General features: G+C 43.2%; 1 protein-coding gene across 1 annotated transcript in view; it reads right to left on the bottom strand.

Annotated features, from left to right (window-relative positions):
* The window catches only part of CNTNAP5 (contactin associated protein family member 5), a 1,008,111-nt gene that overhangs the window by 540,489 nt on the left and 452,192 nt on the right, over positions 1 to 15,430 (bottom strand). The window contains exon 5 of the mRNA XM_070476362.1: positions 114 to 317. Coding sequence (XP_070332463.1) covers positions 114 to 317 — 204 coding nt within the window. The remainder of the gene's footprint in view (positions 1 to 113; positions 318 to 15,430) is intronic.

Here is a 15,430-nt window from a genome sequence, read left to right as displayed (position 1 = left end):
TCGCTTCGACGGTGACACAGCAACGTCTAGCTGATACACTGGGAGGATAACCTGCTACAGAAGGAGTTCCCTGCAGCCCGGCATGGCCAGGGGCGGGGCAAAGCTTGACCTACCCAAGTTGAGGTGCAGGGCGAGCCTCCCTCTCTGGAGCTCCAGGGTGATGTGGTCTCCCCGTTGTCCTTCTCCATGGAAGAGGACCCCATCTCCTTGCATGCTCTTGAACTTCAGGGAAATCACATCTTTGAGAGTACTCATCAGCTTCTGATTGAACCTGTAGAGTAGGGAGCTTCGGCCATCAAAGTCAGCAACGTCCGATTCTAGGCACAAAGAGAGAGAGGAAGGGAAATCAGTGCACATCGTCAGAATGTCCCCCCTCTTTCCTGTCTTAGCTTTTGTTCAATTAGCTGAAATGTTCCTGACATCTGTAGGTACTGACTCAAGGGGACCCATATAGACCAGACCCGGTGTAGCTAGACTCAGGGATTCATTTGCAAGCAACCATCACACACTCAGAGTGAACTGATCATCAGCCTAGAAGTAAAACCTCTCATTAGTGATAGTCAGCTTTTGCTTGAGGGGACAAGATGCAAATACAAGTCAGGCTCTATTGTGTCAGATGCCTGGTTATAATAGTCTCTCATGATTTATCCTTCTTATTGCTTCTGATAGTTGGAGTCATTTTCTCCCTTCCTCTCCAGTTCAAGGTCAGAGATGAAAAATATAGTTCACTGTTTCAACCCTGACTGAACAGTAGTTTCCCTAGACCTGTGTTGAGAAGGAATCTGAGTTTTTACTTTAGGTTCCTTAGGTTTCCTTTAGGTTTATGGTGTCCAGTAGTCATGTATGGATATGAAAGTTGGACTATAAAGAAAGCTGAGCATTGAAGAATTGATGCTTTTGAACTGTGGTTTTGGAGAAGACTCTTGAGAGTCCCTCGGACTGCAAGGAGAACAACCTAGCCCATCCTAAAAGAAATCAGTCCTGAATATTGATTGAAAGGACTGATGCTGTAGCTGAAACTCCAATACTTTGGCCACCTGATGTGGCCAAAGAAGAACTAATACATTGGAAAAGACCTGATGCTGGAAAACATTGAAGGCAGGAGGAGAAGAAGATGACAGAGGATAAGATCGATGGCATCACTGACTTGATGGACGTGGGTCTGAGTAAGCTCCGGGAGGTGGTGATGAACAGGGAAGCCTGGCATGCTGCAGTCCATGGGGTTGCAAAGAGTTGGACACAACTGAGCGACTGAACTGAACTAAACTTAGGTTCACTGGGAAATAATATTCAGTAAAAGCAGATTTACTATTTGAACGGAGAGGGCAAATATCTTGCATCCTTATCATGACTGCCTTATCTTATGCCGATGATATGTATCATTTTAGTTTTCATATAAAAAATGAATATTCATTATTATGAAAGCAAAAAGGGAAGTCCTGGTAATTATGATTGAGATAAGTTTATGAGATAATTTTATTCAGATATGAATAAACATATCTGAAAATTGTATGTCAAAAAGTTAATAGGAATTTTCTTTTCATTTTTTTATTGATGCATAATTGACCTACAACATTATATTTGCTTCAAGTGTACAACACAATGATTAGATATTTATATATATTTCAAAATCAGCACCACAAAAAGTGTATTTAACATTTGTCACCATACATAGTTACAGAATTTTTTTCTTGTGATGAGAACTTTTAAGAACTACTCTCTAAGCAACTTTCAAATATGAGGAGTCTACCTCACCAAAGAATATATAAAGATAGCAAATAAGCATCTGAAAAGATGCTCCACATCACATGTCACCTGAGAAATGAAAATTAAAATAATGAGGTACTGTTAACTGTACGCCTATTAGAGTGGCCTAACCCTGGAACGCCGACACCACCAAATGCTGAGCAGGAGGATGTGGAGGAATAGGCCGTCTCCTTCATTGAGAGTGGGGACGCAGAGCGGTACAGCCACCCTGGAAGACAGCTGGGCAGTTTATTAGAAGACTAATGTACTCTACCTATACCATCTAGCAATCTGACTGTGCTATTTACTCCAAAGAGCTGAAAACTTGTGTCCACACAAACACCTGCACACAGACGTTTACAGCAGCTTCACTTATAATTGCCAAATCTTATAAACAACAATATACATTTCACCAGGTGAATGGATAACTAAACTGTGGTACATTGAGACAATGGAATATTGCACAGCACTAAAAAGAATTGAACTGTCAAGCCATGAAAAGAAAGAAACAAACAAAATCTTTAAATACATATTACTTAATGGAAAAAATGTCACTCTGAAAATGCTTCTCTATGAGTCCAGCTGCATGACATTCTAGGAAAAGCAAATCTATGGGACAGGAAAAAGACAAGTAGAGGCCTGGGGTTGATCAGGAAAGATGAATCGGCAGAGGATTTCTGGGACAGTGAAAATACTGATACTGAAATGATAAGATGCATGCTATTACAGCTGCTCCAAACTTACGGAATGTCCAATACCAACAAGGAACTGTGGCAGAAGCTGGACCATCAAGAAACTCGAAGAGTTGGAGAAAGCAGGCTCATCACTCCAGTGGGCCCAGAGGAGTTAACACTTCCAGCTCTGAGCCAGAGCAAAGGAGTCAGAGAATTCTTATAGACAGTGCGGGACACCAGACTCTAGTGGACAGTGCTGACTGTTAACAGGCTAGTTCAAAGTAGGGGTCTCATGCACATGGAAACAGCAGTGAGGACACAGCAGGGGGATGCCTGACCTTTACACAAACATGGCTAAGCAGGATTGCAAGGGCTGGGTAATTGACAAGGGTGAGTGATGTAAGTTTCAGCTCAGTAGCCCCAGGACCCACCTTCTGCCCCTGTGGCGGGCCGGTAGTATTGGATATGCATTCAGGAGGCCATTGTCATCTTTCCAGTCTCCAATCTGCAGAGACTTGAGCCTTTTGGTAGGGCCTCTGTCTTTATAAACTGGGACTCCCCACGATTCACCTTGGTCTACGGGAAGTAGGAAAAGGGAGGGACGTATAGTCTCCAATACTATGCCCCCACCAGTTGGCTGGTGAAGTGGAATACGCGTTAGTCCCACGATTCCAATGTAATCCATGAGGACCAGGCCAGCATCCTTCCGTGGACAGGTTATCCTCTCAGGCCTTTAAGGCAGGGAAGCTTGCTAGAGGGTGAGGATTAGGCTCTGTATAGTTGGGCTTTCCCACGTGACTTTGCAAGGAGCTAGGTGAGTTACAGACGCAGAATGAGCATGAGGTTGTCTCTAGCTGGGTGAAAGTTTTCAAATGTTCCTTCTCAGAACCATGATGCAAAATGTGGACTTTGGGTGATTGTCGTTTGTCAGTGCAGGCTCATCAGCTGTGATAAACGCACCACTCTGACGGGGACACGATGCGGGGACTTGAGTTTGGGAGAGCCAGGGGTATGCCGGAAGGCTCTATACCTTCCTCTGTGCTTCGCTTAATTCTGCTGTGAATGCAAACTGCTCTAAAAGTAGCCTTTAAAATAATTGATAGTGATTCTTTGGAGGTGTTGTTATAGGCGTTTTTGTATTATTTTTCTATTCTTTCATCATAAAAAACTTTTACAAAAAAAATTTTATTACTTTTGTAATAGGAAAATGTTAAGGATATTTAATTACAGTTTAAAACAGATCCATTATATACCATCTTATGTGGGTGGGATGGTGGTGAATGGGTGTATGGAGAGGGTAAAATTATTCTTATTTGAAATTAACTACTTGAGAAAACTCAATTTTTTTTTATTATTCACCAAGCAATTAAAATCCTCACCTTGAGAATACACAGTGATAAATTAAGTTTTTTTTTTTTTTTTTTTTGACCAAGGAGCTAGAAATATCCTTTGGAAAGCTGAAGTTTTGAAATGAAAGTAAAAATGAAATCATACTTTTCTGGTAATTCATTTTAAAATACCATTTCATAATTTATTCCTATGGAATAAAGTGGTTCTAACCAAGGTTGCTAATACACCTGAGGCCCAAAAATGAAATAGTCCAGAGACAGAGGGATTTTCACCAATACCAAACTTCCTCAGACCCTCTCCCCCATCACCCCATCAATGAGTCTACCTCTGTCCTCTGAAATCAGTCTTTACCAAAACCAAGTGGAGACTACAGACAGCAAGCTGGTATCAGTCATAGAATAATGAAGATCATAATGTAGATAGGAGCACGGATGTTAAACTGTGATGTCTGTAGCTTAACTGGGTCATGTTGGCAGCTGTATATCTTGAAGACTTGATATCCTCATCTATAAAATGGGGTAATTGCATCCTTCAGGGAAGACTGCTGTGAGCATCAGATGTGCTTATCCATATAAAGTGATAATGCATACAAAGGGATGCCTTCATGTCTGGCATGTTACTTGTGTTAAATCCTTAAGAGGGATTAGGAGCATTAACAGTGTTTCAGATTCATGGAGGACCTCACATTCCTCCCCAGTCTACTCTTGAGGCTGACACCCCACGTTCTCATCTGCAATAATGCTTTTCACTTTCTGATTCAATGGTTTACTGCCCAGGGGACGCAAGCTGGCCCCGTTTCCTGTTTGGCCATGCTTTAAACTCTCCTTGAAACTCTTTGTGTGCAGGTCTGCAGCTGTGTCTTCCTGCTCTATTCTGAAGCCTCCCCCGGGCTCTGCACCAGAGTCTGGATTAGGAACTGGGTCCTTGGGAGCCTAGTGCTGAGTGAGGGACATGGCGCATACACCTGCTGGGCCATGACAGTAATATGGCACGTCGTGAGCTAAAACAGAAGGGCATGCCCCCTGCTATGGGAACAGTACAGAGTTCAAACATTGTAGATGACTGTGAGCATGGGGTGATTTCTGACATGAATAAGATGCAATCTGAGTTACTATTGAAAAGCCACGCCTTGATCTAGTCGTCTCAGAGAAATTTGGAAAGTTTTCAAGAAGACATGCTCAAGTGGTTTATTAAGATTCCAGGAACAACCAGAAGGAAGGAGGTACTGCCCTTCCCCACCCCTCACCCTGCTTCCCAGCCTCACACCACGTCTTGTTGCCTGGAGGCAAAACAGCTTGGGAGGGGGCCCAACAGTGACGGTAGTGATATTACTGAGGGGAGAAGACTCTTCCTTTCTCATGGCACTATCACCTCTTTTCCAATCCATCCCAGCATTCACGATCTGCGATGCAGTCCCTCAGATGTCTAGCTAATCTAGGGACCTCATCAATGCTATAAGTGGTGATGACATAGGTCACTTCTAAGAAAATATATCTTCATGTTGCCATGAGATCTTAAGGAAACTGAAGTGATCAATAAGGCAGGAAAAAAAGAAAATATTGTTGAAGTCTCATAGACCTACGTTTCAAATCTGGTTTTGCTATTTACTAGCTGGGAGACTTCAGACAACTTTCTTGACTTCTCCAAGCTTCAAGGTCCTATCTTTACAATAGAGCTAAGAGAAACTTGCTCTAAAAGACTCTACAAGAATTACATAAATCATTCCTGGAAATGAAGAGTCACTCAATATTTCACTTCCTAATTCCATCATTAATCCAAAACCATTGGTGCAGTGGTAAAGATCTGAAGCATGATGTGAAGATGGTGTGAAGAGCATGGTATAGAGGAAATCTGAGATTGGAGTTCAGTATGCCTCACATTGCATTGAGCAGACATTTATCCACGCCTTCATCACTGTCCAGATTCTCACAATAGCCTTATAACTGCCCTGCTGGACTCAACCTTTGCAACCTCCCTCTGAGCCATTCTGTCATGTTCCCATCCCCTTTGTAAAGCCCTTCAGTAAACCCCCTTTGCGCAAATTCTACCTGTCTCTGTCCTCCTTTCTCCCTTCATCCAGTACTTCTCTCCACTACCCTCATCCTACTCCAAGTCCGTGTGTGTGTGTGTGTGTGTGATATGCATTATATCACATATAGACATTATATCACATTATAGACATATGTGATATGTCTATACTGAAGGACATAGGAACATGTATGGAACACGCACTGTGAGTCCTGTAACACTCTAAAGGTTTTCTGTGCTTAAATTTATTTCATCATATCAATCACCTATTGTAATAGGGAAGAACAAATCGGACTCCCTGTTAGATTTGTTTCTTTTACCTTTGCATTCTAGTGCTTTTAAGAATCTTGCCTATATCCTGACATATCCAGCATAGCCCATTTTTAAGACTCAGGCCTTTAAGGGTATAACGTCTTTCCATTCATACAGAGATAAAGAGTTGTAGGACAGAGAATAACATTTGTCTTGTTGGAGATTTAAAGGAACATCCTGACCTGACCTACTGGACAGCTGCGAGAACAAAGGATTCTGACAAAGTTTGCAACAACGAACCACACCCCTCCCTCACCTCGCCTTTTAAAATGCTTTACTTCGACGTTGCATGGAATTGGGAGGTTTCTGGGCAGAAGCCACCCATCCCCTTGTGTGTCCCTCAAATACATCTTTCTGTGCTCCAGACTTCATCACTTCAGTTTGTTTGGCCTCACGGTGCATTAGGCACTTGAACTTGTGTTCAGTAACACTACGAGGAACACACTATTTTTATCACTGCTCTTTTACAAGTGAGGACATTCTGGCACAAGGAGCACGCAGTTAGTAAGTGGCAGAGCTGGGAATCCAACCCACCCAGCGGGACTCAGGCTTACTCTGAGTGCACTGAGAACCTTCCGAGAGCCGCCCCTCTCTGGCTGACGCTGCGACATGCAGCTCACTAGTCTGGTGCTAAGCCCTTTCCCCAACAGCTTCCTCCCACAAGCTAGTCTCCCTGAGCACACTGCCTCTCTCGTTGATAATTCACCTCCCAGCCAGATTTTGACACTTTTGTTTCCAGATGTGTTTACTATCCAGCTCACCAGCAGGACCCTTGGGAAGAGGGTTCAGATGTGTATAGATCCCCTCATTAATGCAGACCCCAGAATTACATGGGAACTGAGTTAGGGACCTACTGCAGTACCTCTGTCTGAGGGCAATGCGGTCAGTTGTCCCCTGACTTCCTCTCCTGGGGCCTGCCCCCATCCTACAAGAGCCAGGCTACCCATTCCCACGCAAAGACTTTGTCTCTCTGGAGGCACTCAGGATTCCCGAGTTCCTCACAGATGCTCTTGATGACAAAGATGAGAGGCCCCTGTTAGAGAGCTCAGAAGTGTGACAGGTTTTCTCCTAACACCACTGAAGGCCAGTGAGAGGAACACATCGCCAGTCCCAGGGAACTCAGACCTTTGCAATACCCTGACCCTTTGCAATGTTATTCAAGTCACATGCCAATGCACCAGCCATGTCACAGATGGAGAAATCGCATTTAAAAAAAAAAAAGTGTTTAAGAAGGATTAGAGATTCTCCCACTAGAAAGTTAGTAATTCTTCCAGACACAGGAGTGTTAAGCATTCAGATCCCCAAGTTCACTTGGCTACCAGGGATTCAACATACTAACAAAAAGGACCCATCTTTTTACAGTGCTGCCCTTAAGAAAAGCAATTCTATTATATACTGGACTTTCCTGAATAGATACTATGGTAACCACCTTGCCCTAATATTCCCCTTTGGTATTAATTTGCAGCATGAAGTCTGGTTATGAGGATCTATATCTTCATTCATGTTTTACACATGTCTTGAAGCAAGATGCTCTTTAACAATATGAAAAAAAAAAACAACAGGAAAAAAATGAAGAAAGCGTTGAAAGATGCATAAAGGTTAGAGAAGGATCCTACTGGCAGATGAAGAAGTGTGCGATTACCTTAGAGCACAGTTTCAAGAGCACTGAGAAAATAACTGACAAAACTAAATATATCCTCGCATTCTCTATCACAGCTTGTCTAAACCACTCGTACGGATTTCTTCATTTGGATTAAGCAATCCGTTCTCCAGGGGCAAAAGAAACTAATTAGCATATTTTGCCTAATTTAACGTTCTTCTTAACAGCCTTGGAAGGTTCATATTTTTCCCCATTTGTAAAAAGGAGACGCCAAAGCTTGGGAAGATTACATACCCTGCCGCAAGGCACACACACAGTAATGAGTCGTCTGACATGGAAGCCCTAAATGGTTCCTCATTAGAAAGTGGGAGAAAAGCATGGAAACAAGTACACTATCAAGGGTGAAACAGATCACCAGCCCAGGTTGGGTGCAGGAGACAAGTGCTCGGGCCTGGTGCACTGGGTGGACCCAGAGGGATGGGGTGGAGAGGGAGGCGGGAGAGGGGACCGGGATGGGGCACACATGGAAATCCATGGCTGATTCGTGTCAGTGTATGACAAAACCCACTGCAATGTTGTAACGTAATTAGCCTCCAACTAATAAAAATAAATGGAAAAAAATAAACAGAAAAAAGAAAAGACAGAAAATGGGGAGTCAGTGCGAGGATTATGACAAGCAGCACCTCGCGGGCAGGGATGCTGCGCGACTCCGGCCCAGGCCCAGCAGGCGTGCCTGCGGAGTGTGCCTGAGCGAGCCTGAGGGGAAGACGCCCGCTTGAGGAAGGACGGGCGCTCCTTCCCTCCAGGTCGGCGCTGATTTCCTCGCGGCCTCGGCTCTTTTCGCCTGCGCCCCTTCACTCGCAGACCAGGTTCCGTCAGGGCAGCCGTTCTTGGCTTTTCAAGGGTAACTACGCAGTGGCCTCCCCACCGCATCACCGCCACTAAGCTCGAGCCGCCTACTCCGGTTGATTCGGGGGGCTCGCTTCGCCCAGGCCTTCTCATTCTGGGGCCTTTGCTGCGACCCCTCCACACGCGAGGTCCGCGTTCAGCACAGGTGGATGGCGATGAACTCAGTAGCGGCCCTGGTCTCAGAGCCTTGCTGGAGGCAGTGCTGCGCGGTTGCACACTCCCGGGAAGGGGCCAGCACTGGGTGCCGAAGGAGTCTAACGGGGTGACGTCCAACCCTCTCCATGGGAGATGACACTTCCCCTAGTCCCGAGGGATGCACCGAAGTTAGGCAGGCGGAGTGTGTGTGAAGGTCATTGCCAACCGTTTCAGAGGGCCAGACCTCAGATCCACGAGGGTTCCCCCCTGCTGGCCGGCCATCCAGAGCTGTGCCCCCTGCACCAGTACTCCTGGTCCCAGGGAGCTGGCCGGAAGTACAGGATTTAGGATATCACTGCAGACTTGTGGAATTACAGCCTCTGGGCTTAGGACCCAGACATTTGCATGTTTTCAAGCCCTCTGGGTGAGTCTGATGCTCACTGAAGTTTGAGACCCTCTGAGCTAAAAGAAAGCTAGGAGAGTAGGGATGCAAGAGGCTGCGAAGAGAGTCAGGGGTTTTACAATGGAGGATCCTATTAATGATAAAATAATGAGTTTTAATGGGACCCTGAGATCAATGGAGAAATAACTGTTAAAGTATTAAAAGTAAGGAGCATGCATGGCCAGTTGGACTTTTAGAAAGAACGCTCTGGATTTTAGAAAGTCCTTCCATATTACTTATTTGGCCCGTACACATCGAGTCCTAACTGCCTAAACCTCTCCCTCTTGGTGGAATTACCCAATTTCACTGTCTCCTGCCAAGGTGACAAAGCCCTAATGTGGTCTTTTGAATGTTCTTTTTTCCTTTTTTCTTGCCCTTAGTACATGATGACCACTCATCAGAGTTCCTTTTTACCTACAATGCCAACCAGAACACAGCTGTTAGATATTTGCTTCCTGCAGTGGACCATTCTCCGTCATCCTGAAAATCGATTTCTAGAATCTCATTAAAATGAATTCAATTTGTGGTTTGAGAAGATGGTCATACACCGGCAGGTTTTGCTAGAATATTAAGGTTAGGTCGATTGTGAATCTGAGGAGTCTTTAGGATAAGGGCAGCTCCTCCAGCTCACAAACCTCTCCTTTTAGGTCAAGATAAATCCACATTAACTCCCCTCCATTGCAGCAGTGCTGAGAAATGCCAGTGTCTGGCAGACTTCCCACTGAGACCGTAATTGCTGACCCGGCTGTCATAGCTTGTTGTCAGAGAAAGGCAGAGTTCTGGAGGCATATTCTGGCACGTTTGATGGATGTTGGTAGCTTGTCAACAAACCAGCTAAAAAAAGGACTCCACTGAATAAGATTCCAAGCTTGAATCCTCAAGTGAGCTGAGAAGGGCTCTCCTGTGGGCTTGTGACATGGAGTCTATTTTCTTACAAGAAGGAAAGCTGGACCTCAAAGTTGACAAGAGAAACCATTGATTCATCCTGAGAAAATCGGTGCCTCTCAGACTCCGGGGCTGTTTGCAGTAACCATGATTTTCAACACAGTTACAGTTTGAAGCCTCATCTCATGATACGTTATATAAGAAAAGTCATTATTATTCAGAACATACGCTTGCACTGAATACTCAAGGGCTTTGGTTAGCAATCTACAGACCACAGAGATTCCCACAGCCAACTCACATCTACAGAGAACCTCCACCAACTCTGTGACTTTTCCAGGCCTTATCAGAAGCCCATGATAACCTCAGATGAACTGTGAAAACAGTGTAAGTTTCCAAAACTGACTGTGACAATTCCTAAGAATAGCTTTTCTTACAGAATTTCTGATGTGTCTGTGCATGAGAGTAGTTTGGGGAAAAAAAAAAACAATAGGTCCTAAGAAGACAACATAAAAAAAGTCATAGTACAAAAAACAGCATAGAAACTTTAAGTTCCAATCCTAACTTCAGCGGATAGACTGACAGTCATACTTGCCTGCTTAAAATGCGTTTTGGCTATCTTACACTTGTAGACAGTTCTTGGAATAAGGAAGAACAAATTTGACTCCATATTGGATATTTCTTTTACTTTAAACTTCGCATTCTATATTGTTCTTGCTACAAGCTAATCACTAAAGGAATGTTGCCTATAGCTCAAAGTGTACATATTGGCCCATCTCTGGGAACTCTGCCTTCCACAACTGAGCTTAAACTAAAGTTCCTTTGTTTAAACTCATACTCTGACCAGCCCACCAGTGAATGGCTGCAGGAGGGAAGAAATTAACACATTCACCCTGGAATATGGCTGGAACCAGACAACATTTGCAACAACTTATTACCTTTTTATGATACCTCCTGATCTGCTCTTTGTCATAGATGAAACTAGCACCCAAACCCGGGCAAGATGATTCTTTGGGGTACCAGTCCCCCATCTTCTGGATCTGCTGGCTTTCTGAATAAAGGCTCTATACTTTGCCCCATTGCTCATCTCTCAATATATTGGCCTGTGATGCAGAGAGCAGTAAGAGCTTGGACTCAGTTCAGTTCAGTCGCTCAGTCGTGTCTGACTCTTTGCGACCCCATGAATCGCAGCACGCCAGGCCTCCTTGTCCATCACCAACTCCCGGAGTCCACCGAAACTCATGCCCATTGAGTCGGTGATGCCATTCAGCCATCTCATCCTCTGTCGGCCCCTTCTCCTCCTGCCCCCAATCCCTCCCAGCATCAGGGCCTTTTCCAATGAGTCAACTCTTCAGATGAGGTGGCCAAAGTATTGGAGTTTCAGCTTCAGCATCAGTCCTTCCAATGAACACCCAGGACTGATCTCCTTGAGGATGGACTCATTGGATCTCCTTGCAGTCCAGGGGACTCTCAAGGGTCTTCTCCAACACCACAGCTCTGGACTCAGTAACACTCAGCATACCTAAAATTTGCACTTCCTCTGAGCGCTTCACTAATAATGCTGCTCTTAGTCACTCAGTCGTGTCCGGCTCTTTGTGACCCCATGGACTGTAACCCGCCAGGCTCCTCTGTCGACAGGGATTCTCCTGGCAGGAATACTGGAGAAGGTTGCCACACCCTCCTTGAGGGGATCTTCCCAACCCAGATATCGAACCTAGGTTTTCTGCATTGCAGGTGGATTCTTTACCATCTGAGCCAGCAGGGAAGCCAACTATAAGACTAAACTGAAATAATGTATTTATTTTAGGGAACTTCCAAAGTAATAGAAATACTTCCATTTGTTTATTCTTAAGTACACTGGCAATCACTGGGCGTGTTCTTTATTCTCTTTGGTGTCTGTGCTAAACTGTGAGATGCAAAATCATTGTCACATGAACTGTCCCACTCAGCAATCAGACCCAGTAACACTGACAAGGCCAATGAATTACTCTAGTGGTAGAGGACACAATAAAACGGGAAGCATAATTATAGTCCCTACAAGTTTTTAATAACAAAGAGGGGGAGTGAACAGGGGAACAGATAACAAAACTGAGGTGACCAGCATAGACTAGAATCATATGGAATGGGCTGGGACATGTGGTCACCCCAAGGCAGACAGGTTGACAGAAGGTTTAAGCAGAGTGACAAGGTTCCATACATCCTATTCACAAGTTCACAGAAGGACAGATCAAAGCAAAGGCTGCTAATGCACAGAGAACCCTTGTGGAAAGAGCATAATTCACCTGTGGGCTGCTTCTGCTGCTTCACATGATCACCAGTGGTTCTCAACCACAACACATAACAGGTAAGAACACATCTGATCCCATACTAGGTTTATTTCTTTTAATCTTTGTATTCTGTTGATTCTGCTCCAAGCTAAAAATGTTGCATATAGCCTGAAATATATAGGATAACCCATTCTCAAGGATCTGACCTTTAATGGTATAATATTTTTTGATTCATATAGAGAAAGAAAGTTACAGGAGCATTATGACCTGACTTAAGTGAACAGCTGCAAGAATAAAGAATTCCTGTGCCAGGAAGTTTGCCACAACTAACCACACCTCTCCCTCATCTTGCCTTTAAAAAGGCTTTACTGAAACCCTTTGGGGAGTTCAGAGATTTTTTTTCTGTGCTTGAGCCTCTATTTCCTTGTGGTCCTGCAATAAAACATTCTCTGCTCCAAACTCGGATTTTGGGGTATTATTTGGTTTCACTGTGCATCGAGCACACCAACTCGGGTTTGGTAACAACACAACTGCAAACTGAAAAAGTGTTCTCATAATGAGACATTTAAATATTAATATCAAATATTAAATGAGACTGTCAAAATTGGAGAGACACATCCCCCCACCTGCAACTAGTCATTTTGTCTAAAATTGAAGATGCATCATGTTTTTATGCTTGGGAAATTAAACACTCTTTGTTAATGATACTATCTGGGCAGAGGCTAAAGAGCTTAGTGCCAGGAGGCCAGAGAGGGAATCACAGTAGATTCCTCCAGTGACCATTTCAACAAGGAGTAAAGGTAAAACAAACTATAGGAAGAAAGACCTTGACATTTGCGTGGGAACCCACTGCTGCACCAAGTGACCGATCTAAGTATTAATATTAATTGAGCGACTTCACTTTCTTTTCTTTCTCTTTTGGCTTAGGGGTGAGTCCCGGCAGGGTTCCCTGAGGCAGGCCACTGTGTATACCTATAATCACAAAAGCAGCAGCTGCAAATGGCAAATAAGAGTTAAAGTCACAGAGGCAGAATCAGTACAGAGTCAAATTTTCCCTTTTAAGTTTTCCTTTACAATCACCAATGTTATCATATGGGTCATGGGACTCAAGTGTGATACAGTCTGTCAAATTACACCCTGGGCAGCAGGACATTAAATCATCAGGAAAATGTTAACGCTCAATTCTCCCTTCCTTTGGGAACCTCACAAAAGATGTCGTTTCCTCAACTTCCACTGCAAGCATTTACTTGTGTGCTTTTTGAAGTTACTAAAAATCCTTGAGTTCCAAAAAGACAGGTTGTGTTACTTACTTCTCTATATCCAAAGCTAAACAAAGGTGGGGGATACGGAGTAATGTTTATTGTCTGTTGAAGGAATGTTAAGACTCTGAATCAATCAGTAGAATTATTTAAGATAGATCAGAAAAGTTGACTTAAGTTAATGTGCTTTCATTGCACATATTTGTGTTTATTTGTTTTTTCATAGAAGGGATTTTTCTGTGATTCCTAAATGAACTAAGAAAAAGAAGAGTAAACAGACCTCATTCTTTTCAACTACCTTATTTCTTTTTAAATTTTTATTGGAAAATGGTAGCTTTACAACGCTGAGTTAGTTTCTACCACACGGCAAAGTTAACTAGCTCTCTGTACACATGTGTCTTCTCTTTTTTGGACTTCTGTCCCATTTAGGCCACCACAGGGCATTAAGTGGAGTTCCCTGAGCTACAGAGTAGGTTCTCATTAGTTATCCATTGCATACACAGTCCCAATAGTTTACGTATGTTAATCCCAATGAACTAAATTGGGATTTAGCTAAATCTTTATTTTTCTTCTTATTTTTAAGAAATTTCTGGGCCTCCATCTCCTCATCTACAAAAATGAAAGAGTTGCAATGAATGATCTTGGAGGCTTATCCACTGATAAAACACTGTGATCTACCAAGTGAGATTCAAAGCTTACACGGGGGCATCCAAGTCCGTAGGTGTGGCTGCCACCACCCCACTTTTCTATTTCTCCAGGATTTGCATGCTATAAACTTGGCTTTGAGGTTCTCTCTAATAAGGCCATATGGGCCTTGAGCATGCCAAGGATGAAATACACAACTCTGGGGTCTCTACCATGTGTGATAAACGGCCCCAGATGATGAGATAAAAAACAAAGAGGGCAGCTGAGGCTGGGATGACAAAAAGATTTATTTGGGGAAAGAGAATATGAGTTCAACTCTGAGGCTGATGAATTGTGGATGACACCACTTGGCAATAATTAACCAAATAGAAGCAAGTCTTTTCTGTGGAAAGAAGTTAACCAGAGATAAAAAATGATGGTGGTAATTTTCAATGAGGGAAACCTGACAGATCATTATAGCTTATCAGAATTTATAATGCTTTTTTAAATTAATTAGTGTTCCCTTTTTTAAGTGAAATTAAAATAGAAGCCCCCAGACAGAATTCCACATAGCCTGAAGTCTCCAGATGGTCTGATGGAGTGTTGGAACATTTTGGGACCTAATGTGTAAAAATGTTTACTTCCTTCTTTAAGGTACAGGAGGATGTGGCCCTGAATAATCAGGAAAAGGTAAAACAGGGAGAAGTTTGATAACTAGCCTACATGTCAAATAAGGGCAGTGATGAGCACAGCTAACACTCTTTGAAAATTTATTGTATGCCAAGTACTATTTCAAATAATTTGCATAAATGAAATGAGCACTGTTATTATACTTCTCCTCATAGAAAAACACACTGTGTTCATAGTTTGCCCAAGATAATAACGAGGGTAATAAAGCTAGGTTCAGGTCTCTGGTGGTTTTAGTGTAGAGCCCGTTCATTCACTATTACAATAGTAATATTAAATTCATTTGCTTGATACTGAAAGTCCTTAAGATTAACAATCACAGACACAAATATGACAATGCTGACTAAAATGAACTGACTCTCAGGGTTCGAAGAGGATTTTGAGATAACAGTTTTAAATTCTGACTCCACATAACACTTATCTAGGAACAGAAAATAAAATGCTTATGCTGGGCCCTTACAGTAATTATGGTTTGATGGACTATGGCCAGAGTTGGTATTTATAATTATATATTC

This window comes from Odocoileus virginianus, chromosome 13, assembly GCF_023699985.2.
Source record: "Odocoileus virginianus isolate 20LAN1187 ecotype Illinois chromosome 13, Ovbor_1.2, whole genome shotgun sequence".
NCBI classification, from domain to species: domain Eukaryota; kingdom Metazoa; phylum Chordata; class Mammalia; order Artiodactyla; family Cervidae; genus Odocoileus; species Odocoileus virginianus.
Note: the sequence above shows the minus strand (reverse complement) of the source record. Positions and strands in the feature narration are given on the sequence as shown.